The 27,214-nt window shown below is 39.6% G+C and overlaps 1 protein-coding gene across 3 annotated transcripts in view; it reads left to right on the forward strand.

The window, feature by feature from the left end:
* Positions 1-27,214, forward strand: part of chst8 (carbohydrate (N-acetylgalactosamine 4-0) sulfotransferase 8) — a 150,361-nt gene that overhangs the window by 23,096 nt on the left and 100,051 nt on the right. Inside the window, exons 1-2 of one of the 3 annotated variants that reach the window (XM_086072010.1) lie at positions 4,040-4,174; positions 10,998-11,158. In XM_086072010.1, coding sequence (XP_085928136.1) covers positions 11,002-11,158 — 157 coding nt within the window. In that variant the 5' untranslated portion in view covers positions 4,040-4,174; positions 10,998-11,001. Of the gene's footprint in view, positions 1-4,039; positions 4,175-10,854; positions 10,903-10,997; positions 11,159-27,214 lie in introns of those variants that run through there. The other 2 variants (XM_086072011.1, XM_086072009.1) reach the window with 2 other exon arrangements.

Here is a 27,214-nt window from a genome sequence, read left to right on the forward strand (position 1 = left end):
TTTAATAATCTTTTCTTAAAAAAGATTATTAAAAATTAAAAAAATTAATATATATATATATATATATATATATTAAAAATAACAGATTATAAAAAATTAGGGGCATCAGGCAATTCAAATTTGTAATCGTAATTAATCGCACGACTTCACTAGTTAACTCACAATTAATCACAAATCTTATTAAAATTTGTAATCATAATTAATCGCATGACTTCACTAGTTAACTCACAAATGTTATATCTGTTCTAAATGTACAATAAAAACAATTCTAGGTTTTCATACTCTTGTTAACAAAAGTGGGAAAAAAAATTAAACTAATAGAAGTAGTTTAAATGCATTTTTGATGTTTATAGCTGTCAATGGCAGTGAATGAATTAAAAACATCCCACATTTGTACCTTTCAATTTAAGTCTAAGATGAGCTTTCTATCTGAAGTATTAGAGGAGCTATGACCAAAATACTCCATTGTACCCTAAATTGGGGGGGGGGGGGGGTCCCAGAATAACCAATTAGCCAATGTGATTCTGAATGTGTCGAATTCTTGCTTGCTCTTTTTTTTTTTTTTTCTGAAAGTCAGTCATGAGAAAACATCAGAGAGCCTCAACGGTGTGTCATAAAGGCACAAAACAAGGGATCTCTTTGATCCCTTGTTTTGAATTCATGTCTAAATTATGTCTAAATGTGTAGAAAGTCTCTCGACTATGTCTAAAAATAGAATAAAATAGAAAAGTGACAAATTTAAATTAATTTTTATCAGACTTGACCTTAGCTTTCAATGTTCACCCAAATGGCACAGTTTTGTTTGCATGGACCCGTTTTGGAAAATCCTGTGTAAAATGCATATTTTCTGTAGTATTATTGTCAAACTTGAACTGGAATTAGGGAAGACTTCAAGCTTTCATATCGTAGTGTTTTTCAGTCGAGCACAACATTCTACATTCATTTTCAAGGCAGATTTTGTGAAAAGATAATTAGACAAACATAAAATGTGTCTCTGTTTTTTGTATTCAAACTTCTATTACTCAGTGCCAGTAGCACTTAAACATATTTTGACTGTTGAGGAGAAAAAAATCTAAGTGTTACCTTTAAAAAGAGAGCAAATTTATGCTGATAGTCCAAATGGTTCAAGGACAGCTTCAAGTTTACTTTGGTTGCACCTTTTTTAGGAATCAGCCCCCCACCACCCCCCACCACCCCACACACACTTTTGGTGGTATTTTGTCTGTTGTGTGTATGTTGAGGGTGATATTTGAGAATTGAAATACAGGAAGCCCATGATTATTTTCCTGCAAGTTCCCCCATGTGTCAGGATACATTATGCAAAATTTTAGAGTTTTTTCCGACCATTTATGCAGTTGCTGTACATTTGCAATTACACAATTTCGCCCGAAGCCTTTCCCAAAGTTTTAATTTTTTTTTATTATTTTCTTATTTTTTACCCCTGTGACCAAACGGCCCCGAGTTCGGGGTGGTCCCTATCAACTTGGAATGGCTCAAGGTACAAGATAACTGGAAATCATAGCCAAAAAAAAGGTAACAAAAAACATCCTGAGGAGCTCCCGGCTTAAAGTAAAAGTACCTGACTATACAAATCAATATTTGTTGTTGGGGAAAGCATTCTTGTTTATTTTCCAATCCCACCCTCTGTGCTCTGCTGCACAGCATAGTTCAAACTGCAGTTTTATTTATTTATTTTTATTTTATTGTTTTATAGTCGCTTTATCCCCAAGTGGTTTGATGCATTTTTTTGTGTCTGGATTGCTTTCAAATGGTGCGTTTAGGTGCTTTACATTTTTTTCTCTGGACTAGTAAATGGCTCAATGCTGTGGACGTTCAAAGGTACATAAATCTACCATTGGCAACACTGAGCTCATTATTAGACTTTTTTTATTTTCCTAAAATTGTGTTGTGAGCTAGTTGTGATGTGATGCTTTTGAACTCTGTGTGAACTTACAGGGATACATAACTTTTGTCATGATGATCCATTCCCATACGAGTAATCTTTCTAGTGGTTGTGATGTGGTGCGTTTAAGTTCTATGGGAACTTCATAAACGCGAATTTTGGAAACTCTTTATGGCCTGATGATTGAATAAATCGTAGGATTAAATTGTGGTAGGGGGTGAAAGGACTTTGCATACTGTGGTGCGTTTAAGTTCTGTGAGAACCTTCTTTGCCAGCACTTATAGCTGCTATCTAACGTAATACGGGTTGTAATATGGTGTATGATAGTGCTGTGGAAAATAGTAATTTTTTTATACTATATTGATTTTTTTTATCATTTATATTTCAGCATATGATTGCAGATACCACAGCTGACTCAAGAGTGAGAGCATTTTACAAGGCACATGAATGCACCGTGGGCAAAATATTATTATTATTATTATTATTATTATTATTATTTATAGACCTACCTAGCTTCTTTTTCCCCCATCGTTCCCATTGGTTGAATACATTTCTTCGTCCGACAAAATCACAGTCTCCGGCAGTTTAACTTAGTGTTTCAAGCAAATTATATTAAAAGGCATATGGACATCCCTTTATGAAGCATTTTGCCCCTTGGGATATAACGCAAGGGAGAACTCCAAACGTCTCCGGCCGAGATCCAATTACTTTAGCAAACACCTTCACATCAGCATTGAGCAGAGATAACGGTCAATAAGAAAGTCCGCTTTTTATCCTTCTTAAGGAGGACGGTAATGGTGGCTTATGCTAAAGTGGGTGGAAATGAACCACATTTTAAGGATTCACTGAATACGGCAAAAGTCATAAGCCATACACTTTTTCTTTATAGTTGTGTTGACTCAAAGTGTTTGGTTCCACTCATCGTTTCTGAATGCTGCAATGTGCGTTCCCCTGTTGTGGGTTATCTTTGAGTTTTATAGGGACGCATATTTGAAATGCAGCATGGGCAAAAAAAAAAGTTTTGTTTAGGGAGACAAAAAAACACATCCACGCTTGTCAACACAATTTTCGATTAATTCTCGGAAATTCTGTTCAGCGAAATTGCACACTGACTGCTGGACTTACATTTTTGCCGGGATGTGGCCATCCATCTATCGACTACTGTACAGTGTATAAATGACGGCATCATTCGAGTGGCTATAATAAACCTCATTTCTTGAGGGACTTGTGTTGACTGAAACATTGAGAAATGAATGGAGGTCAGCTGAATGTGTTTGTAATTTGTATTATAGACAAAATGGTGCAGGACTTATCGCTGCTGACTTCATGAATTATTGCAGAGGAAGCAGCTCTTAATGCACTCTCAAACCTCGAGGGATTTTACGCTTCTTGACTGTCTTGCCGGGGGTAAATAGTCCATTCGTTCTTTTCATGTTGATTGCGATCTATAGGGCCCGCCGGCACTAAACGGTACAAGCTAGGAACTGTTTTAATGTAGTGTACAACGTCAAAGCTGGAGTTCAGAGAGGATCGAGTGACACAAGCAAGTCACTTTTTGTTATGTTTGTCAGCAGATTTGCAACAAAAAATTCAGGAAAATAATTTACCATGCAGTCATGAAGACAAGCATAGTGAGAATGGCTGGTTACTGTGATTAAACCCTTTTAGTACTATTATCATAGCAGTCCGCCTGTTTTTATTGTTTTTAGTTTTTTTTCCAGCTCCTACGCTTTCAGATACATTGAGAGGGCAAATGGTCCCGGGATATATTGATTTGTAAGACATGCGTCATGTCCTGTCTCCTGCGTCACTCTCCTCTATGATCAAGCGCTTCCCCCTCCTCCACACATGAAAATCTGTTAGCTACCGTAATGTATGTGGAATCGATAAAAAGCTCTGCTTCTCCGCTCTCAGAAACCGTTGGAATTACGTTGCTAGCACATATAGTTCCAGAGTTACGGTACTTTGAAGTTACTCCTCTCTTCCCCCTCCTCCACACGTGACAATCTGATAGCTACCGTAATGTATGTGATAGCGACGTAAAGCTCCGCTTCTCTGCTTTCAGAAGCTGTTAGAATTACGTTGCTAGTGCTAGCGGTTCAGAAATTACGGTGATTTGAAAAACAACTGCGTTGTCTTGTCGCCGCTGTCAATTTCGGATTTGGAGATTTGGACTAGTGTGTGACACGGGATAGATTGTCTCGTCCCATCCCACTCCCACTGCAAAAAATCCCGTCCCAGTCCCAGATAGACTTCTCCACACTCCAGAGTGTAAGTCTAGCGCATTTGGGTGAAACATATTGCACACTTTGATTCAGTTACCTTTTTCCATGCTCCACTGGTGACGCCCGGTGGCAATGTGGCCACTCACTCGTTCTGGCGCTTCTCACAAATGCGGATTAAGACTTTGAATTCTGGGTTTCAGGCGATTTTTGATTGTAATTAATCGCATGACTTTAATAGTTAACTCACAATTAATCACATATTTTATATCTCTTCTAAATAGTACAAGAGTTTTCATCATCTTGTAAACATAAAAGTGAACAAATGTTAAACTGATAGAAATATGGCTGCATTATTTAGTCATTGATGCATTAATTTCATAATAGTTTGAATCATTAGTTTTTATCTATAACGTGATGGTTGTGAAATCCATTAAAGTGGTGCAACACCGCAATACTGACATTAAAATCAAAGGCCGGTTCACTTGCTTTTCTATGCACTGGCTACAAACATGCGTCCAGTCATGAGCACTGTAGTCTGATAAAAAAAAAAAAAAATGGGGGGGGGGGGGGGGGGTTATTAAATGCTCCTTTCAAGAAAAATTTAAAGGTCGGTCATTTTTGGTTTGAAGAAGACATGTGGGGCAAAATCCATGTCTGTAATGTTACAGGGAATTCTGAATGATCCACAATTGGATGTCTAAAACTCTCACATAAGATACGCAACACTTGTTTTATGGCCACATTTAGATGATTCCCATGAGTAATGCACCGTAATTAATGATTAAACAAGGTTTTTTTTTTTTTTGTTTGTTTTAGCAAGAGCAGCCGGAGCTCTGAGGGGAAAAGAGTAATATCATTATCAAGTCAGCAAGAACCCTCTTCTATTAATTCTATGTTGTGCTGTATGCAGCCATACACTCTTATCATTACCTGTACCATTTTGTACAAATGACATACTTCAGCGGCAATCGTTGAGCCAAACTGATATCCTTGTGACACAATCGTGTTACTGCCACTTACGATTTAACAAGAACAGAAAGAGTGTGGACATGACGAGAAACAAATGGGATGTGCATCACCACACTTGAACAGTGGCAGGACCAGCAGGATTTGGCGTTAATCACGTAACATTGTGTTCAGGTCAACACGCAAGTCGTCACCGCTTAAAATCGCGCGCGTCTGCTATTTTACACTCTGTCACTCAGGTGTGATGCGCCGGTTTTAATTGCACACTGAATACATCTGCACAGGGAGAATCGGCGTTCAATTTAATTAAATTATAATCACTTTGATGGTATTCGGTGCTTTTGCTCAGGATGCGGCTTACGGAGGAAACGCTTCGTTGAGCAGGAATCACATCATCAAGGCAGAAGCAATTACAATTATTCAACAAATATACTGTTGTTTAAAGCAAGGGTGGCACAGTGAGCTAGTTCTCAGGTCTCGGGTTTGAATCTCTGCATAGGTTTGCACATTCCAAAGACATACCTAAAGACTCAACATCTTTAAGATTTAAATGTCTATAATTCTTAACATAAAGGAAAACAAACATGCTAACGCAACAGACATGAAATGTGAATAAAGCCGAACATCAAGAACAATCATTGGTGCTGTTATAAGGTTTGATGAATGATGTGAGATGGTCAAATAAATTCAATAAATTCCAATGAACGGTGGCAGAAAAGCTGGCCAATGACATTACAGTCGGACTATGTACACTTTAAAAAGAGAAATGTTGAACCAATTTAAGATTATGAATAAAATTTTTGACCAACTTAAAAAAAACCCACTTCAATTGGTACCACACGATTGAATAAAGTTACTCCAAAGTGAATATATTAAGTTTAATTAATTATGAGTTCATTAAATGTAATACTTTGGATTGGGGTCACTTTGGATTATCTTTTTGTTGTTGTTGATTATCTTAATTCAGGTGAATATATTAAGTTTAATGAACTCGTATTTCATTAAATTTATAACATTAACTTTGGACTAACTGAAGTTAATCGTGTGTTACCAATTGAAGCGTTTTTTTTTTTAAGTTGGTCAACAATTCAATTTGTAATCTTGAATTGGTTCAACAACGCTCTTTTTAGAGTGTAGAAACTCAAGCTTGAGTTCAGTGGAATGATACATGCAGACTTAAGATGCGAAATAACAGTTGGTGGGGTCAATATTTACATGGTTATACAAACTGTACATATACTACATATATTGCTGATTTGGAGTACACTAAAAGCCGCACATTTAGTGTACGTTTGTAATGGTAATATACATAAAAAATGAAATACAAAAAAAGTGCTTCTTTGTTTTGTGTAAACAGAAACATTTTTTGATAATCATAGTCAAATGTGAAAAAATACAAAAACAAACTGTAAAGAAAAATATACTTAAGTAAAATAATGTATACAGATGTACCATCAATCCAATTAGTCCCATGTTGGGTATGTCTCTGTTCCGCACCACAAAATCTGAATCCAAATGCATGTAGCGTTGTATCCCAAGTGTGTACATAGCTGTACATACTGTAGGTAATGAAAGTATATGCCACAATCTCAAAAGGCTTGTGATGAGCTTGCTTACTCTTGAGTATTGTCACCTCGTCCTAGTTTCTCCACTACTGCGCACTTAGCCACTCATTAAATGTTCATCTTTTTGCGAAACACATCCTGTGGATTATTCAAGCTTCTGCTCAAAACCTTGACCTGTTTACAATTCACCGCCTGGACGCTGAAAAAATCAATAGTGCCGAGCTGAGCAACTGCATTTTGCTTTATTATTATTATTTTCAATTTAATGGCGCAAGGTTTAACAACCAACACTTCAAAATAGGCTTTGCTAATCTGTTATTTTTATTAGTGACCATGGACTACAAAGAGGGAAGCACTAAATGCTGAATTCAGTTTATCTTTTTATTGCGTCAACTGCAATTGTGGGGTATGCTATCATCCCAATCGAATAGTGTTTCTCAAACACTGTGTGTGTGTGTGTGTGAGATATTGTCCAATTTCGCCTAATTGGTGACAACAAATTATCCGCAAACAGTGTGCTGTTGACGAGTATCTGTGCTTTCTTCTAGTGATGAGCAGATAATGTTCTTTCATATCAGTAAGTAGGCGGCAGCAGATAGCTAATTAGCAAATAGCCTAATTGCGTTGCACTTTTAAACGAGAGACACGGGTGACTGTGGCATGGTGGCTAGCAAGACTACGGTGACAGACTGTGATGAAGTTTTTGAAAAGGAAAAGATGCCAAGTCCGAACTGGACCCTGTACAAAATTTGGATCCAAATGAAGGCCCAAGTACAAGTTCAGGTCACCGGGGATGCAATGATATCCTGTGCTTGGTGTGTGGTGAAAAGCTAGCTATCCAGTGCTATGGTCTCATGTTAGCTTAAATGCCATCTCCAAACAAAACACACTTCGCTTCAAAACAATGCAGACTAGTTTGTTCACCTGCGTAAACAAACAGAGAAAAAGGAAACTCTCATGACAAAAACCACAAAGGTCAACGAGAGAGCCGTTAAAGCTAGCTACCACATTCATGAACTCAAAAGGCAGATTTAGTAGCTGCTAAGACTTGGATGAAACTGTCAACTCCGATGGCATTTTGACCACACATAAAAGGGAAATGAATCCGGATTGTACAAACTTGTCAAGCCTTCGTATAATCAGATTTGAAACCACTCGCCGGCAACAGTGGAGCTAATTTCACATAGCAGCGTCGCCGAGGTGAAAAAAGCACTCCTGACAACTTATCAACAATCCAACCTGTCCACCTTGCGCATGTATATCATGTCCTTCTCATCAAAGTGCCTGTCAATGTTCTTGAGCGGAAAGTTTAACGATGCGGCAATAATTTCCTGCTGCTTTTCAGAGAAAGTCACGTGAAACGCATTGGACTTAATTTGAATCGTTGTAATAAAGACTTTTGCAATGTTTGAAGGATGCCAACAACTGACATGGATGTATGTTGCCCACATGAGGAAATGGCGAGAGGATGCTGCATTACTTGTGCATGTGCAAAAATAATTCAAACTGCATAAATTATTGTCAGATTTTCTTTAGAGAAATCCACTATGCCTTTGTTTTGAAACGCAGCAATTAAACAACATAAGCTCCAAAGTGACAGAGAAAATCCTTCCATCAATCATGACCATCTAGTCAGATGTCCAACAAAAACGTGCTACCAAATGATGTCCAATCTGAGATACCTTGGGGCTAAACTTATTAGATTTCTAGAACCATCCAAAGTATGACGCTCCATTTTTTTTATAGGTTCCAAACTGTCAGGTTAGGCCTTTGATCAAGGCAGCAGCAGCAGAAGCGACTCACCGCCACCGTTCAAGACACATCAACGGCGCTTTGAACATGAGCCCGCGCCCCGCTTGTCCTATTCACCAGCATGTCGTCATTAATTAATAAATCATGCCTGAAGTGGCTTTCATCTCTTTTATTAGCCTGGCGCCGTTGCTTCCACCGACACTGGGAATGGGGCGGTAATGGAAATAATCGCGACATGCTGCGTCATGGGGGGTGCAGTGCCCCAACATGTTGAGTTTGCTTTTCTCAGGTGGCTCAAGACCGATAGAATGCAGAGATGACAACGCATGGGGGAATAGCTTGTTTTGTTACTGCTCGATTTTTCCCAAAACTTGGAGCATTGTCTATTAACATAAATTTAGCCCAGATTTAGTCCTGAGTTTTGAATCATTTAACAATGCAAATGGGAAGAAAATATTTTTTATTTGAAAATTAATTAATTTATGACTAATGCTACTATATAATTTCTATTAACTTACAACTAACTTATCTCCACGAATCAAGACTTTGCCCAAACAAAAGTACAATAAAAAGCTGCAATTTATCATTTATGGGCGAGTACTGATACCAGGTATTGGTACCAATACTAGCCTTATTTTAAGGTATTGGTACTCACAACAGTGGCTAATACCAGTAACGGCCGTTCTCTCGTGGCTATTTTGCAAATAGGAACTGGAAATTCCAAATTTGTGGAATAGAAAATTGCCATTGATGCCATGAAAATTTAAGGAAAAATATTGCGATTTAGGGCTGTGCAATTAATTGAAATCGAATTACAATTTTAATTATGACACTCCACAAATACAAAATCAGCATAATCATAAAATGTAATTAATACTAAATTTTGAGTTGTTTAAATGTAGACATTTGCACCTGATTTAAATGTAAAAATAACTAATTTAATAAATGTTGCTTAATCAAAAAGGAACTTTCATATTATAGTGTCTCAAATAATTTTATTTGTCTTAATATTTTACATTGAAACATTTTCTTGATTTGTACAAAAAAATAATAATTATCGCCCTAATTGTAATTTAAATTATTACCAAAATAATCATGATCAATATTTTCTTCATAATCAAGCATCACTAATGCGATATATATAGGTCTTGCTTTAAAATTATCTGCCATTTGGGGGTATGTACTAGTGGTATCAGTATCTGGTATCGGTATCGGTGACTACTCAAGAGTTGATTATTGGTATCGGTCTGAAAGAAAGTCGCATCGAACATCCCTACTTAAACCAACTTGTGCCATTGTCAATTTTCCTCCCATGTACTCCATGTCAAGAACTTACAAATAGGTTAAATGTGATTGCTGAAAGCGGGACTGGCCGGAGGGGGAGGCTTAGAAAATCAAATCAGATGTCAAACATGCACTTTTGATTTTGTGGGTTACAGTAAATGTTTTGGGTCTTATCATATTTGTTTCTATGCCGTCCATCTACGGTAGCTGTTCCAATTCCGGTTTATATGATTATGTTTATGATGTCATCCATATGAACTTGTTGGCTTTACAGACACCATTTGATGAGAAAACCGTTGCATATTTAAGGCCTGAAAAATGTCACAGCTGTCATCGGACACTCATTGAATATTTAAAGCGTTTCCTTTTTCTTGTTTATTTTTTAGCACAGGATGCTGCGTGACAGTCGTGTTCTTTACACGTCACGGAAACGGTGCATTTGATGTCGCGCTTGAGTAGTCACGCTCATTTGCATATTCATAGCAGGAAGACAGCCAGTGTGTGTACTAATGTCGGTCCAGCTGGAATAACATTTCAACGCCTCGACTTTAATTTATTTTTGGAGGGTGTGGGAGATTTTAGATTTTTTTTTGGAAGGGAGGTTTAAGCAGCTCAAATTTGTCCCAGTTCATGGATTATTGCTCACAAATTAAATAGACTAAGAGGTTTTTATTATGCCAGTTTAGACAAATACAGTGTATGCCAGTTGGAGCGAAGAGATGCAGCTCAAATTCAGCTTGGAGGAGCAAAATATTTTCCCCAAGCGTAATTGGTTGTTTTTTAATGCTCAAATTGCGACGCACCTGCAGGAGATATTAAGCTACAGCAACAAATAGTTCATTGTAGCACGTAGTATAGGAAGATGTGGAACTACTACTGTGGAGCGTTTATGACTAACAAATATGTTTGAGCGTATTCGCATACATGTATTTAAATATATTCAAACGTGTTTGCAACTAGGTTTGAACATACTGGTAAATACATTCGATGCCACGTGGTATGCATATGCGCAAGTCCAGAGGTGGGCAGAACTGTCGTCACATTGCCCCGTCATCGACGGATGCCCACCTTTCGGCGAGAGCACCAACTTAAGCAGATTTACGTCCGTCTTTTCAGGTCAGTAAAGACGGTCCTTCTCAGCCTGTGTATTTTACGAGGCTTCGCTTCATAAAGCACTTGCTGAAAATGCGGAAGCACTCATTGAAAGGTGGGCATCCGTCAATGACGGGCCAATGTATTTTCATTTTTTAAGTGAAAAAGTAGCTCCCTCTGTTTTTCTAATTCTGTATAACCTTTCTACAGAATCATGCTGGGGATGAAATGGAGGATGACACTGGACCCCCAGTGCGGACGAAGGGGGAACCTTTACTGGTTCTTCTTGTTCCTCCTGCTCTTCTCTGCCGGAGGACTGCTTCTCTTCCTCCAGCAGCTGAACCACTCTGCGAAGGTGCCCCAACTCGCTGGTAAGTTTTCTCTAATTAATGCAAAAAAAAGAAATACAAAATAAATACAACTGAGTGGAAGGCTGTTTGATGACAAATGTCTTGGATTGTTAGTTCTGCTATTAAAAGCCTATGACGACCAATCACTGCTTCATTCACCATTTTCTTGGGCAGAGAAAAAAAGATTTTAAAAAAATCTATAAATCACTGAATGCTTTGGCTCCCAACTACATTAAAATGCTAACTGAACATAAACCCAGTAGGCCTCTTGAGGTCAGCATACTCAGGTCAATTAGTTGAGCCCAGAGTTTAAAGCAAACCTGGTGAAGCAGTATTCAGCTCCTAGGCTGCATTCAAATTGAATAAGCTAAGAGTGGTGGTAAGTGAGGTCGACATGGTAAAAATGCCCCGTCCTATACTAATGATTAAGGTATTTTTAAAATCAACTTCACGTGCGTTCTTTTAGTAATGTTAGAATGTTAGAAAGCTACTTTTTGTTTCTTGTCTTGGCTTTTGAGTACAGTGGAACCTCGGAGTTCGAACGTCTCGGAACTCGTACAAATCGGACTTCGACCAAACAATCGGAGTAAAAAATGCCTCGGAGTTTGACCTTATTCTCGGAGTTTGAACATCCAAGCAAACTAAGCAAAGCCGAGCATACCGTGATTGGGTAGCTGAGTGAAGTTGAGTGATGCCGAATGCTCACGTTGCGGTAGTGGAGAGGAAGCGCTGCTCGTTTCCAGTCAGAGCGGGTGAACACTCCCGGAGGTGCGCCGTACATTCGCGAGTGCATTTAGATTTTTCCACGACAATTTTCTTCGACATGGGCCCAAAGAAAGACAACAGTGCCGCTGGCAGAAAAGAAAAACGTACAGTGCTACGAACCATAATGGATTTAGGAAGGAGATCATCACGCCATTGTAACTACTTCCGTAAATACTGGCACAAGGAAACCCCCTTAGGTGTTCAACAACGTGCCTGACGCTTAACAGCGCACAGGGACCCCTTGGTAGTCTAACAATATGCCCAATGTAAAATACACCAACTCAGCACTGAACTAAAGCATGCATTCATTAACATAGCATTTTTCATCCACTGAGGCCATCACACCACAACAAAAAAGGTAAGGTATTTTTAATTGTTTACATATTGTACAGGGTGTACATGTTTTTTACATACATTATTTCCTATGGAAAAAAATGTTTCGGAGGTTGAACAATTCAGACTTTGAACGCTTCACAGAAACTCCGAGGTACCACTGTATCTATTTTTGTGTGTGTGTGTGTGAATGCTATTAATTGTTTTCCTTTTGTCTGAAGAACATTCTGTGCTATAGAAATAAAGCTGGCTTACTTTTAAGTAACACGAAGGAACTTTTCAACCTAAATAAATTATTTTCATTTATTTTCATAACTCTTCTGATGAAACATTGACTTAAAACTAGGGGGTCTGTATCATTTTTACTGGCACTAAGCAACTTTGAGGAGCATGGTAGGAACACTTGTCACAGAAAAAACTACATATGTACTGACTGCTTTATGGCATACATCAAAAGCTACCCTGGATAAAAGGGCAGTCAATAATCAACATTGGCCCGGATTTCACTCACTGGCGTTAGCTAAAAAACTACGCTATGCGCTTGTTCTCATAGGAAATGTGGTCTTCCTTCATACATAACAATACCGCTTTAGTCCATATGGTACCGCCATATTTAACATAAACTGAAAGTTCCTTAATGTTGCTTTCAAAAAAATGAATGCAAACAGACAAAAAAACCCACTTGGCACAGACAAGCAAACATATACATGTTGATACATAACTGTATCATAAATACTGAGAGGGAGTCATGCATTAATTAGCAGGTGAGACGATGTACACATGCACATGCATGCACACACACGCAACACGTGTTTGCATAGTCCCCCCCGACATGTGGTGCACTCAGCTGTGATGTGGCCTGCTTGCCAAATATGTCGCTTTTTAACGTTCCATCCGGGTGTCTCTGAGGTGAGAGTAACCATGGCAATGGAGGGAGTTCATACATGTCAAGCTTTTGTGCTCATGCAGGGATGCCAGGTGCACCTCGCATGAGGACTTTGAAACTGTCAATTCTCAAACTAGACCTTTGAGCTGGTGCTTGAAGTCATGCTCACTGGAACACGTTCACATTTTCCAATGTGTTTCCCTCGAGACGTACTGCATGTAGCCCGCACACACTGTCTGATCGTTCTTATCCGTCCTCCCATCTCCCATTGATTGGTTTGTTGTCGGCAAAGAAAATTCTGATGAAGTAGCGCGGCAGGATGCCCGAGCGCCCCCCAAAAATCTGCTTCCCCAGCGAGTCGCTTTGCATCGAACGGCGCTCAGTCGTGTGTCAACAGCACACCGACTCATTATGAATATCGGAGCGGTGTCATACTCTCCCACTCTGGATGAGAGCCACTCAGCCCAAGTGGAATCTCCATGCCACTAATATGTTTCTGATTGCCACACTGTTTCAGAAAAAGCAATAAAAGCCCACTTGTTGTTTTACAAAACTCACACATACAAGGACACAGATAGACACAGGTTTTGTAAGAAATATGACAACCTTCGCAAATGTGAAGCCCATTTGAGCTTGTGAGAGAATGACTCTGTAGAAGAATTGCGCAAGGTAGATGCTGTGAGAAATCACTTGTCATGCCAACAGAGTTCCAGCCATCCATTCATTTTCTATGGGTGACTTTGGGCCAGAGGCGGAGTACATGCAGTACTGGGCGCACGCCAACCGTAGCACACATTAAGATAAGCAAGCATTCACACTTACATTCACACCTATTGGTAATTCAGGCTAGCCTTAGGTGAACCTAACAGGCTTGTTTTTGGAATGTGTGAGGAAGCCGCATTCCCAGAGGAAGTCCACAATCACGAGGAGAACATGCAAACTTCATCCAGAAAGGCCAGAGCCCAGATTTGAACCTCGAACCACAGACTACGAGGCAGACATGCTTACAAATACACCTCCATTTCATTTTTATTCAAACTATTTGCAATTAGTGATCACCATCTGTCTGGTATATGAGCTTCAAAATTGGTAGTAATTGGACAAAATATGGTCCTCTTTGTTGAACCCTTATAAGCAAAATGGCAGACTTCCTGTGTGTTATTAATCATGGCTTTTTGCGATTTTTCTGTGGGTCAACTCATGATAGACATTTCTGCCAAATGTTATGTTTCTAAATAAAATGTAGCCTAAATATATTAAGTAAAAAAAAAAATGCCAACAAGCTCCACCCACATGCAATGAACAAAACTCCCCATTTTGTTTCCATATTTTAGGTCAAAATTGGTAGCAATGGGAAATAATTTTGAAGGACAAGTTAGTCTTTAAAGGTCACCTAAAAAGGGCAAATTTAGACCAAAACAGACATACATACTAAATTTCATGTTGCAAAGTGAAACTACCTTTGGAGGAAGACTTTAAAAAGAAGTGCTACATAGCCAATTTTAGGTTCTGTGTGTCATTTTATGTTTGAATGCAACTTTTGATTGTTGGACAATGCTGGAAAGTGCAAAGTCAGCTTTCTTTGCACGCCTACTGCAGGGGACAAACTTTTTTTTTTTTTGGTCATCCCTTCCAGCGTTTTTTTGATGCATGAGCCTGATGCGATGTGTGTATGTGTGGTGTGTTGGCAAAACCCAAACAACTACAGGCAAACGAGAGAGCTTGTTCACAGAAATAATGCACTATATCAGGTGCACTTTTTTTTTTACAATGATGACTCCAAGAGTTTCCACGCATTCTGTTTTGCTGACACCAGAGCATAAAAATTACTTCTCTGCTATTTACTTGTAACTTCTTGTTTTAAAATCTCCATTAGTTCTCCTCCTAAGTAAAGGTAAAAAAAAAAAATACAACAGTAACCTCAGGGAGACTAGCTCCTAAACCGTGTCAGTAGCTAATGGGACTCTCAAGTGAGTACAATTTAGCCTGGGTTTGTTTATGCTTCCAACAAGAAAGTAAAATGTAGTTCAGGTTGATTACTAAGTGAGTAAACAGATAGTTTACGTTCCCAAAAGTGTGTACCGTGTAAAACTTAGCCACGGTTTGTTGCTGCCAACTAGCGAGGAAACTTAGCTTGCCTCAGCAATAAGTGAGTTGTACACGGCGAGGATTTAGTTACATTCTGGAATAGTGAGTTAAACAGGGCACAAAGTGAGTAAAAAATTATTCTATAAAACGTAGCAAATGTTTATGTTCTTAACGAGTAAACAAAATGTAGCTAAGCTGTGTTTATCTTCCCCGGTAACGAGTGAAACAGTTCAGGTTAGGTCACGCAACAAGTGATTAAAACATTGCTATGGACAGTTTATGTAATAATTAGCCAAGTTTCGTTTATGTTCTAAGTTAAAGTTAGGTTCAGCTAAGTTAAGTCACATTAGCAACAAGTGAGCAAAACCTAGCTAAGGTTTGTTTATGCTGTCAGCAATTGATTTAAAGTTGTCATGATCTTTGTTTTGTTCATCTTTTAGTTTAACATCACATTTGTACGATCATTTAGGCAAGTTTTAAAAAACAACAACAACTTAGCTAAGCATATTAATTATAAATTAGTACTCAAGGTTTAGGGGGGGGTAAAGTGTCAATCTTATTGAGTCAGGTTGGTAGTTTGTCTTCATATGAAGGCCAGTTAGCATCACTCTTAATTTTTTCACCACAGACTCATTTTTGCAACATTGGCACATCCTTTCATCTGCTCTTGCTTGACTATTGAAAATAAGTGTACCGGTATAGTTGTCTGAATGATTCATGAGCGCATGTATGCCTGTATAGAGAGGAAGTCCGCACTCTCTCTGAAGCGCGACGAGCGAACGTTCGCCTGGAGCCATCATGATGTCGCTCGGCGCCCGACGGGAGCTCATGTCTAATAAAGCCGAGTTATACATAGGGTTTTGGCTTTTATCTGCCCCTCACAAACCTCCTCCTCATCATCATCGTCCACCTCTTCATCTGTGCTCCGCAGCTTGTGATGAGCCTCGAAAGAGCACTGGTTAACTGTACGCCTGTCTAATAAAGCCGAGTTATACATAGGGTTTTGGCTTTTATCTGCCCCTCACAAACCTCCTCCTCATCATCATCGTCCACCTCTTCATCTGTGCTCCGCAGCTTGTGATGAGCCTCGAAAGAGCACTGGTTAACTGTACGCCTCGCTTGCCTGAGACCTACCCGCCCATTCCTTGAGTAGTTGTTTAAGAAAAGAGGAGCTGTTCAGCACTTCCTCATACATTTAGCTCCTGAATTACAAATGAGGACTACTTTTGACTGCAGAATGCCTTGACATTAAAATGTACCTATTTTACTTTATTTCCAATCACAACGTGGGTACGTTACAGCTAAGGTTTCTTTACGTACCTGACCAGTGATTAAAACATACTGAAGCTAAGGTTTGTTCACAACTAAGTAAAACACAGTTAAGCTTTGTTACATCACGTCTTTAACATCGCAAAGGTTTGTTTACCCTCCCAACAAATAAGTGAAATGTAGCTAAGCTAACATTGTTAATGTTCCCATCATGTGAGTAGAATGTAGCGAAGGTTTGTTATGCAGCGAATACAACATAGTGAAGGTTTGTTTACCCTCTGAACAATTGAGCAAAATGTAGCTAGATAGTCTTTGCATGTCATCGTACCTGCCACAGATTCAAAACGTGTGCCGGATGCAACAAAACCTCTGTGATACACAGTAGCTAGCCTACATTGTTATGTGCTTTATATGTCAGCATATTTTACAGTCATTATTCATCTTGTCTCTTTCAACTCTACTGTGGTGGTGTATGAAGTCAAAAATCAGAACTTCCATTGTGCACATACCTCTGTAGCCAGGATCTAATGGCAGGTCGCTCTGGAGAGGAAGCAAGGCTTAATTGCTGGAGACGCTAAAGACAAACACTGCAATGATAAAAAAAAAAAAATCCCCTAGCACTGCAAAACATCAAGCAATACAGCCAATTAACATCAGCCATTACCACAATGCTATTAGCCAAATGCACGCAAAGCAGGAAGCAGCTGCAGTGAACCATTGTAATCTCAATGTGTCTAAGGTTGTACAATTTCCATTGTTGACACAGATTGTATTATATTTAAAAAAAACAACAACACACAAAACTGTTTTTTTTTTTTTGTTATGGGTAATCACGTGATTAGTATCTGTTTCACTTTGTAGTTAAAAGCATAATTAGCCAAAAATGAAACTTTTATCCATTCACTCTCATGTAGTTGAAGTGTTCAGAGAGGTTTCTGGATCTTTCTAACACAAAACTACCGTCAGCCCCCCTCGGTGTTCAGATGATACAGAAACCTCTCCTAACACTTCATATGCATGAGGGTGATTGAATAAAGGTTACATTTTCATTTTTGATGAACTTTTCATTGTTGTTGTTTGTATAATGATAATTTTAGTTACAGTAATTGTATATAAAATGTGACTTTTTCAAATTATTTTATTCATTGCTTTGGTGAATTTAATAAAGAATGTTATGATTAAGTTGGATCTAGAACACTTTATTCATCCCAAAAGGGAAATGTATTTGTATGTCAGCTCATCTCTTATTATCTATAGAATTATAAAGCCAAATGACTATATATTTGCGTCATTACCTACGTTGTTTTAGTTAAGTAAAAGTGAAATTGAAAAAAAACAGTCAAGAATAGAAAGCACTTATTCATACTCATTCAATACTGTTCAATATTCTTTGTACAGCGAGAGAGATCATCAACCAACCCGCCACAGTTCATTGACAAACCACTCCAGTTATGACCAGTTGTCCAGAGGTGGGGTGGTGCAAGGGTGTTCGTGGGTTGTGTTGAGTGGGTTGCAATGGCTCTCTGTGTGGAAACAGGAAAAACTTTTGCGGGCTGCAAGGAGCCTCCTACCTGCCCAGCAAGGGAGGTGCGATTATGTGACTCTCACAATCCATTGGGCTAGGCCTGGGATAGGCAAGTTCGGTCCTAGAGAACCGCAGTCCTGCATGTTTTCGGTGTCTCCTGCCTTCAAACCCAGGTGTTTCCAATCATCAGCTCATCATTACGTTCTGCAGGAGCTTCTCAGCTGTGTTCGAGGAGGGAGACATCAAAAACATGCAGGGCTGCGGCTCTCTAGGACCGAACTTGCCTATCCCTGGGCTAGGCTCTAAGGCCTGGTTCTTTAGCTCACCATCGAAGTCGAAAGCTCCCCCTGTAGAACAGGGCCCAAGCTCAAATGAGACAAATGCTAACACATTTACAGCAATAGCATTAGCTCAAGTATTTATTTGTTCAATAAATCAAATATTCAAGTGTTCAAGTGCGCACACAATTCATATACATATAGCACTGTCTGTACCATATGTGTAAATCTATCAAATGAACAATTACATCATGAATAAATAGCATGTCGCTGTACTCTTATTCAATCAAAATATACAAAACAAGTAAATCTTTGCATGAACTGTACAGTAATGAATACACTTAACATCACGCTGCGCTTTGGCTAACATTCATGCATGTAGGCAGAAACAGACATAAAGTGTGGCCTAACTCCATAGAAATGAACGGAGGCCAAACAAATTGTAGCAAACTGCACTCACCGATTTCACTCTTTATCTCCTCCAAACCAAGATAGTGTGACAGTTTGGGCGCAATGGAGGCTCCTACAAGGTAACATGAAGCTAGAATTGAATACCAAGCAAGGCTAAGACAAAACAATGTAGAACAGAAGAGAACAAACCTGCAGCTGATTCTCTGACAAGCCTGATTCAATTTCCCTTTCTTTTATATGTGCATCTTAATGGCTGCACTGGGTCACATGACCACGTGCAGAGGGGAATTTAATGGAACGGCACAGGATTTGCCACCTGAGCGACATGTATCTTAATTCAGTTGTGGTTTGTGAGATACACATTGCATATTATCTCTTTTTATCAAGTTTGAAATGATCCAAACTTTGGGCATTGCCTGTGTATTTACCACTCTGCGTGATTCTGCAATAACAATCCTGGTGGGAAAATAATCAGAGCAAAATCCTGATATAAACCTCCAATAAGTGAACCGCATTATAGCGAGCGTCAACTGTACATTTGAGTGGTTAGATACTTTGCCAACTGAACCGTGCCACTGAAAATTGATTCCAAATCCAAAGAAAGAGTTTCACAGCATACTGATCGTGTTCAAGATTGGAGGTTCCACTGTATTTAAAGTAAAAAAAAAACAACAACAACATAATATAATAAAGCAGCTGGCGGACAATAAAGCACTCATCTATCTCTGTTCACAGCGAGCCCACCTTGAGCTGCATGTGCATATTGTTTACCGCTCCGAGGTAAAATTTGATCCCTTTGCCAAAGGTCTGCTAATCCCTTAAGCTTGGTCTGTTTGCATAGTCCAATTTAGCCGTCTCTTAATGTAATTAAATTGTGCTGATGATGACCCTTGGAACAACCGAGCTGGCTTGTATTAGAACGTGTTCCAACTGTGGATTTTCACTCAGGGGGTGTTCGTGGGAGGTTAAAGAAATTCCCACTCTTTCAAGTATGCGCAAAGCTTCTTTAATAAGGCCTGTTTGTGTTCTGCTGGCACTATCCTCGCTATTCCCTCCTGAGCATGAAGATCATTGGAAAGCAATACCGGGCCAGCCAAGTCCATCACAAACCTCTAAATACAATTTTCCTCCTAAAACAAAGAACTGGGGGTACTGGAGGGGGGGGGGGGGATCATGTCTCTTAGGAGTTTACGAGCTTACTCGCCAAGTATGTTAAAGCATCCTGCTCAGCCTTTCACTCACGTCATCTGCGGATGTGGATGCATGCCAGGAATGATTACAGCAGCCTTTACTTCATATAGAGGAAACCCGAGAGCTTCTGGGATTGCCTGAAATGTAGAAAAAAAGAAAAGCGGGCTATTATTTTTTTTCATCTGTGGGTATCAGGTGCCTGCATCGCTGTCTCTCCGGCGTCTCGCAGACCCGGGTCATGTCAATCGGATTTAGAATGTGGAGTCTGCACCGAGGCAACCGCCAGGTCTCGTGGTTTTTCCATTAACGCTAATGCCCGCAGCTCTGCCACCGGAGCTTTGCGGGGCGTAATCTCATTTTCCCTTGCTACCATCTTATACTGCTCACCAATGACTCCCATATGCCAGCCATACAATTATATTTGTAATTTTTCCGAGACTCTCGGTGCTCAATCGAGGGGGGAAAACCAGACATTTTGGTTCTGTTACAATGAAATTGCATAGATGTAATTATGGCTATCATCGTAGTAAGTGTGGTTACAACTCTCTACTGTAAAACTGTATCCCTCAGTATGCACATTTTTGGTACAAGTATTCAGCCTTTCTTACTACCTAAGGGTGTGATATAATAATCTATAGATGTTCTGTGCATGGCAGCCATCCACCAGTCTAAAAGTGTTGTACATGTTTTATAAGTCTCTGTTTAAAACTGTGCCTTGGAACTGATGAGCTTGTGGTGTCAAGGGATGGGAATGGCAGTTGTAAGGAAGTAAAAAGGGATAAACAAGGAATACATTATATATTGCTGTTGTATCTTTTATTCATTGTTCCTCCATTTTAAGAATAACACTTTCTACAAATGAGCCCGTCGTCATTGTTGTTGGAGGGTGTCCGGCGGGAACGGGAGGCGCCGGGACAGCAGCAAATCACTTGATGTCACAAACAGAACACTGAAAATTTGAACTAAGCAAAACTGGAGTTCAAGAGGATTGCGAAATGGGATTGGTAGCCCACTAAGCAGCCTGACTATCCCACTTGTGCTTTTATTAAGAGGGGTGGGCTTTTATGTTGCCCTTTTCCGTGATGCCACACTGGGTAACATTTGAAATGAAAAGGAAATAAAACATAGTGATGCAGTACCACCTGGAGGATCCAACAGCAAGGGGCTGATTTTATTTTAAATGAAAAATGTCTTTGAAGACCGTAATCATGAATGCCGCCAGTCAGTCTTTTTTTAGGCAACGAGGCTCAGTGGGCTCATCACGCACAAGGACGAGCATTCATCCTAACAGACTAACACGCCAGATAAATATAAAGGAAAAAAATGAAGGCCACAATGACATTTAGAGTCAAAATAGATTAAAGTATATAATTTAAAATACATTTCTTATCTACTTGCTTTTTAATAACTCACCCTGCCATTCAAAAGCAAACAAACACCGGTCTTATTGTGCTTACGTAGATTTTCTACTGATGCTAAAAACATTGAAGAATTATTCTCCATAGTCTATACTTAGTTTACACGAATAAGTTCCAGAGGTGGGCGTCAATGATTTGTCAGTCGTCAACAGTCGGATACTCTTCTGTCATAGTCAATCTGTCAACATTTTAAGCCGAATCGCATGGTAATCGTCAGTCATTCCTCAGCGAAATGGGCGTCCGTCAATGTTTCCGTCATTTGAAGTGGACATCTGTTAGTGTTGCCGCCATTCGTCAGTAAAATGGGCATTGGCGATTACATTGACGGACGAAAACCTACTTCCAGTAATGCTTTAGTTTTTTAGTGTTTAGTTCCCTGTTATTTGTCAATTGTCAGCAAAACGGGCGTCCCTCATTGACAGATTTTCCGTCAATATTGGCGGAATGCTCACCTCTTAAATAAATTCTAATGTTATAGTAACATTTGGGGATACATGACTAAAAAAGACAAAAGCACAGACGCTACCTATAGCTTACACTATGGACACTGCGCACTTTTCATTGCATCCGGAAAGTATTCATGGCGCTTCACTTTTTCCACATTTTATGTTACTTGATTTCATTCCAAAATCAAATAATTTATTTTAAAAAATTTGCCTCAAAAGGAGGTGACCAAGAAACCAGTGGTAACTCTGTCAGAGCTTCAGCAGTCCTCTGTGGAGAGAAGAGAAGCTTTCTGTAGGACAACCATCCCTGCGACACTGTGTTAGAGTGGCTAAAAAGTGTAAGGCACTTGTCCGCCTGCTTGGAGTTTGCCTGAAGGACTCTCAGACCAAGAGAAAGAAAATTCTGTGGTCTGATGAGACAAAGATTGAACTCTTTGGCGTGAATATCAAGCGTCGGAGGATACGAGGCACTGCTCATCGCCTGAACAATACTATCCTACAGTGAAGCATGATGGGACAGGACCGCTTTATTTTCCTCGATTGCCGTTGCTTGTTGTCTGTGTCAAACTGAGGCAAGTAGAATTGGACCGAGCGGGTACTGGGTAGTAGAAAATGGCAAAACATTGCAGCACTTTCAATTGCAAAGTGGTAGAAGGGATTTCCGCTTTCTTGGAAGTTGGCACCCTTAGCAAACAAAACTTTGTTCATAGAATTAATTTCATCAGACAACGTCGGAGTGTTGCATAAGCGCGTTTGATTCTCTTGCTAATGTCGCTCTCACTGTCTGTCAGGAAGCTGCAGCAGACCGCGCTGTGAGACGGGGTGAAACGAAGACTTTAGATAGTCTGGAGAATTCTCAAATAGATTCGGGAAGTTTTGAGGTTTGCAGTCATGTTTTTCCGGCAAACCGGCCTTGTGGCGTCGACAGGGAGACGTGCGAAGGATGAGTGGGAGAAGGAGAGAGAAAGTTGCGTAACAACAGCTCACACCAAGGAGACATCTTGCCACTGGAGAAGCAAACCGCCGCGTTCAAGGTTTTGCTCGCATTTTCACCTGCTCACGAAGACAGATTATGCAAGATCAGACACACACTGCAAACTGTGTTTCATCATCATCAAATGGTTCAATAATTATACTTGTTTTATTCTCTCATGAAAGCAGCCAAGGCTGAGTTTTCAATACGTACTCCTTAACAAAGAAATGTTTATTCAAGCCTAGGTAAAAATTTGTTTTTTGGAGGTGTGATGATTTGTTTTACAGTTTAAAACCGTTCCCACTTAGCTTCATGAAATGTTAGTCACATACTTTTTGTAAGAATACCCGAAAGATACTTATTTAGCTAAAAGGCCACCATTATTATTTTAAATGGACAATTGAGCTGGATCATTAATCGATAAGGTAAAACAAAATTGTTAAAAAGTGTAAAATAGTTTATTTTAATGAAGACTAATTCAATAGCATTTTAAATTGTATTTTGTGTAAAAATTCTAATTATACTTAACCAACCAATTATTTTAATAAAACAAATACAAGCGTAAATGAAATTTTTAATCTCAGTACATTTTTTCAGATTATTATTACAATAAATTAATTGTCCATTTTTTAAATGAGACAAATGAAGAAAAAAATAAGTACATTTAATTTAACCAATTTTAGGAAAAATGGCTAAATTAAGAAACAAGACCAAAGCAACAAACATAAGACTCTTTTTGGAACAACACTGAAATTATCTAGTTTTGATAGGCAGTTTTTTCCATGTTCCCTTTACAACACAAAAAAATAACCAAATCATACAGGACAACAGTATAGTTAGTACTGGCCACATTAACAAAAGAGAAATCAATGGTTTTATGTGAGGCACGTTTAGTGACGTCATTCGTGTAGTACTCCAAATCCCAAGATTCCTTGTGAATGGAAACAAAACAATGCCGTTCAATCGAGGTATTCCGAATGTATTCCAAATGTGTTTATATGGCCAATCCGTTGCGTACCTAGGGGTCTTATAGGTTTTTTTAAAAAAAAAAAGCACATTTGCGTTTTTTGTGCATTTGCATGGCCTTTCAAAACCCAATTATTGCCAATATTTAGATTTTAAAAGGGTTAGCTTGCATGTAAACTCATTGTAACACTGTCGTCGTACAAGCATGCTGGGAAGTGCATGGCTTCACTATCGCTACAATACTAATAATAAGTTGTTTGGTATAAAGACCGTTGCTTTGTTCATGCTGGTCATCGACAACCATGCCTTTGTATTTATGCCGTTGCAAAGGGATATCCAATGATTGATTGTTTTAGCAGCGTAAAACCATTTTAGATCACTATTGATCAATGAGCCATTCGATGGGGATGACACGTAGTTTGATAGTTCCGAATGGGATTTCGCAGCGCCGTTCCCGAAGGACTAGCGGAGTCATCATCAAATCACACCAGATTCCTTCCCTTGTCTGCCGGTGACACCCGCTGAATGGATATCATTGTGCATGGCCGAGGCTTCCATCACGGTAATCCCTCCACAAAGTGCAGGTACTCTTAGAGGGAAGATGGGAGAAGAGTGGGCACCCATTCACGGTGCAAGTCACAAGGAATAAGTGACCCCAAGATGCTGAATCCTGGCCAAAAACCGAACAAAAGACGAAAGCCCCGGCAGCTATTCAGAGTGATAACAAGCTGTCAACTTCTAAAAATGTAATCTGCTGACTCCGGGAGGAATCGGAGGTGTCGGTGGAGTGGACCGCTGGCTAATGCTTATCGCTGAGAAAAAGGCACTGAGTTTGACGGAGTGGGGAGCAGATACACAAAAGCCACCAAACAAAAGAGGTCGGGCGAGTAAAGGAATCCGAACGGGAGGAAATCTTCACGTTTATGCACGTAAACATCCCCCTGGAGAGCTCATCTCCTTGTCTGGTGTGAGTCGCAAAGGAGGAGGTGCGGGGAATTAAAAATGACATGAATAGAGGGCCAATAGACTGAGTAATAAGGTATTACCCCTTGATATCACTGAAAAGGGTTGGTAGGCTCCTCTCTGTCAACTTATCTCTTACGGCTGTCTACTTTGTCTGGACACAAACTAAGGAAGAGCCACAGCTGACAGGTGCTTGATTATAGGAATAAACTACCAGCCCTGATCATATTGGCTAAATGGTAATCGTCAAAAAATTGAATCTGTGGGATTTGAATGTAAGCACATTGCGCAATGCCATTTTGCGAGTTATTTCTAGTTGTACTGTTGAAAAAAAAATCAGCTGGATCTAGAGACATATTTTAAGTAGATGTATAATAATTAAAACTTTGAATTTGAAGTTGAATTCCAAATATTTTCAACCATTTGATAAACAATTGGTCAAAAATATGTAAGAGCTAAAGGTAATGTAATTGTTTGGGGGCCAAAAACTCACAGTGGTGGTCATGAACCAGTGTGTATGAATCCAATATATCCCGCCGGGATGCAATTAGTCACACTGGAGCTATTTTGTGCTTTTTTTCAGCTTTAGTTCAGAAGACCATAGCTCTGGGCTTTCCCTCATGCGTCCCGAGCCGCTATTGATCCCGGGACGCCGGCCACACGATATGAAACAGATAAGTGGGGTCACTGGGGTGATTACGGGCCGAATGAAAAAGACGTGACTTTGACTCGATGCTATTCTGGATCGCTTGCGGTCTCGCAAGGTTTGATCGCGTCTGCTGTCAGGTGATTGATTGTGGTCAAATGTACCTGTGAACAATTGAAGCGGGTTGGAATCAATTCTTCCTGCAGCTGATTGATCTGATGACGGAATGGTGGAATGTGAGATCTAATTATCTACCGCAACCCCCCCCCCCCCCCCCCCCCCCCCCCGGAGCTTACCTAAAGCGCACACCTTTGCGGGATCATCTGCCTCCAAACAAACAATCAATCTGCAGTATTTGCTTTTAACTGTGACCAGTGTGATACTCGTAGGGTTTGTAATTTGGCACTAACAGCTCGCCCATCTGTCTCTTGTTAAATTAGCCTCTTTTAAATGGAGATTACCTGACATCACATAGGAGAGGTAGTCTAGTGCAACACCTTGCTCAGGCGTGGAAAGACAAAGAAGTTGGAAAGTGGGGACAAGAAAAGTGCATTTTTCCCCTATTGAAAATAATGAAATGAGAAGGAAATAATGGGAATAATATAATCAGGGATGCACTTAAGTGGTGCGCAGGTGGGCCTGATTAAATGTGCACCGGATTCAAGTGCTGAGTTATATTGCGTATGAAGATGCTGCTAGGTACTTGTAAACATCTAAATTGTGAAAAAAAAATGATTTCTTATTAAGCCCCCTGTTTAATAATAATACTCAATAATACAGTATAGTCAAAAGAAAAAGCCAAGCAAAATACAGTTAATCATTTCATGGCTTTTTAAGGTGAAGTCTCATGAGATTTGTTGCGGTCGTGTTTCCATGTCTTGTCTGATAAAGTCTCGTGACTTTCCTTATTTCAGGATTACTTCCATTTTCTTCCGTTTTTACCACCACTAGCGATCACGAACGCCATAGAGAAAGCAAAATACCAGAAGTCTCACTGCAGTAGCTAAAACTGGCCTAATTCTATTGTATTCATATTCCAAATACAGCAATGCCGCCTGAGAGCCTCTCATGTGCGACCACGGGGGGAAATGTCTGACATTGACTATGTGACCTCACTCCCCTGGTACATCTTGGCATTAAAGGCCGGTTCATGAGCATGCATAATTTTATTGAGCATGTCAATGTCACGTCCGCAGATCCTCGCGTGCGGTTTGCGCTTGACGATGAATCTTGAGTAAATGGCCAATTTGAAAAGGATTGTTTACCGCAGTTTGCATCCGACCGTCCTAGCTCTTGTTGCTAATAGCAACTCCAGAGAAGACATTTATCTCAACCTCTGCCGCTATAGTCGCTAATGAACATCTGTCAGGATAAGACACTTATGGTATAAAAAAAAAAACAATGTCCCTCATTAGCAAGCCTGTATTTCTAATAAAATACATGCTTTGCTAAGTAAAAAAAAAGAAAAGAAAAAAGAGATGATTAAAGACTAAACACAAATTAATGAATGGCTCCTCTCACCTCCTCCTCTTTTTTATCCTTCCAAAATGGGAAAGCCTTAAAATGTTGATTTATTTAACAGCAAAGAAATGAAGCAATTTAAAACTGTTATTATTACAGATGTAGTACCAGATATGTTTTGCCCCAGTTGTCATAATAGGTTGCACATGTTTAAGCGGCCTTGCATTTATATGTAATGTATAAAATATGGATGATGACACTGTTAAATGACTACTTATTGCCAGATTGTGAAATATTAAGCACAGGGTACACACCTACCAATTTTTGACAGCTTACCCAATTTTCAAAAACTGCCACTTGAGCTCATTGCTCTTACTGTCAACAACGGCCATCGCAACTCTCCGCACTGAGACCAGATGTCTGTTTTAGTACCAAGACTGACCCGTAAGAGGCAGCGT

The sequence above is a fragment of the Leptonotus elevatus genome, chromosome 3, assembly GCF_054856555.1.
Source record: "Leptonotus elevatus isolate MCC_2025b chromosome 3, RoL_Lele_1.0, whole genome shotgun sequence".
In the NCBI taxonomy this organism is placed as follows: domain Eukaryota; kingdom Metazoa; phylum Chordata; class Actinopteri; order Syngnathiformes; family Syngnathidae; genus Leptonotus; species Leptonotus elevatus.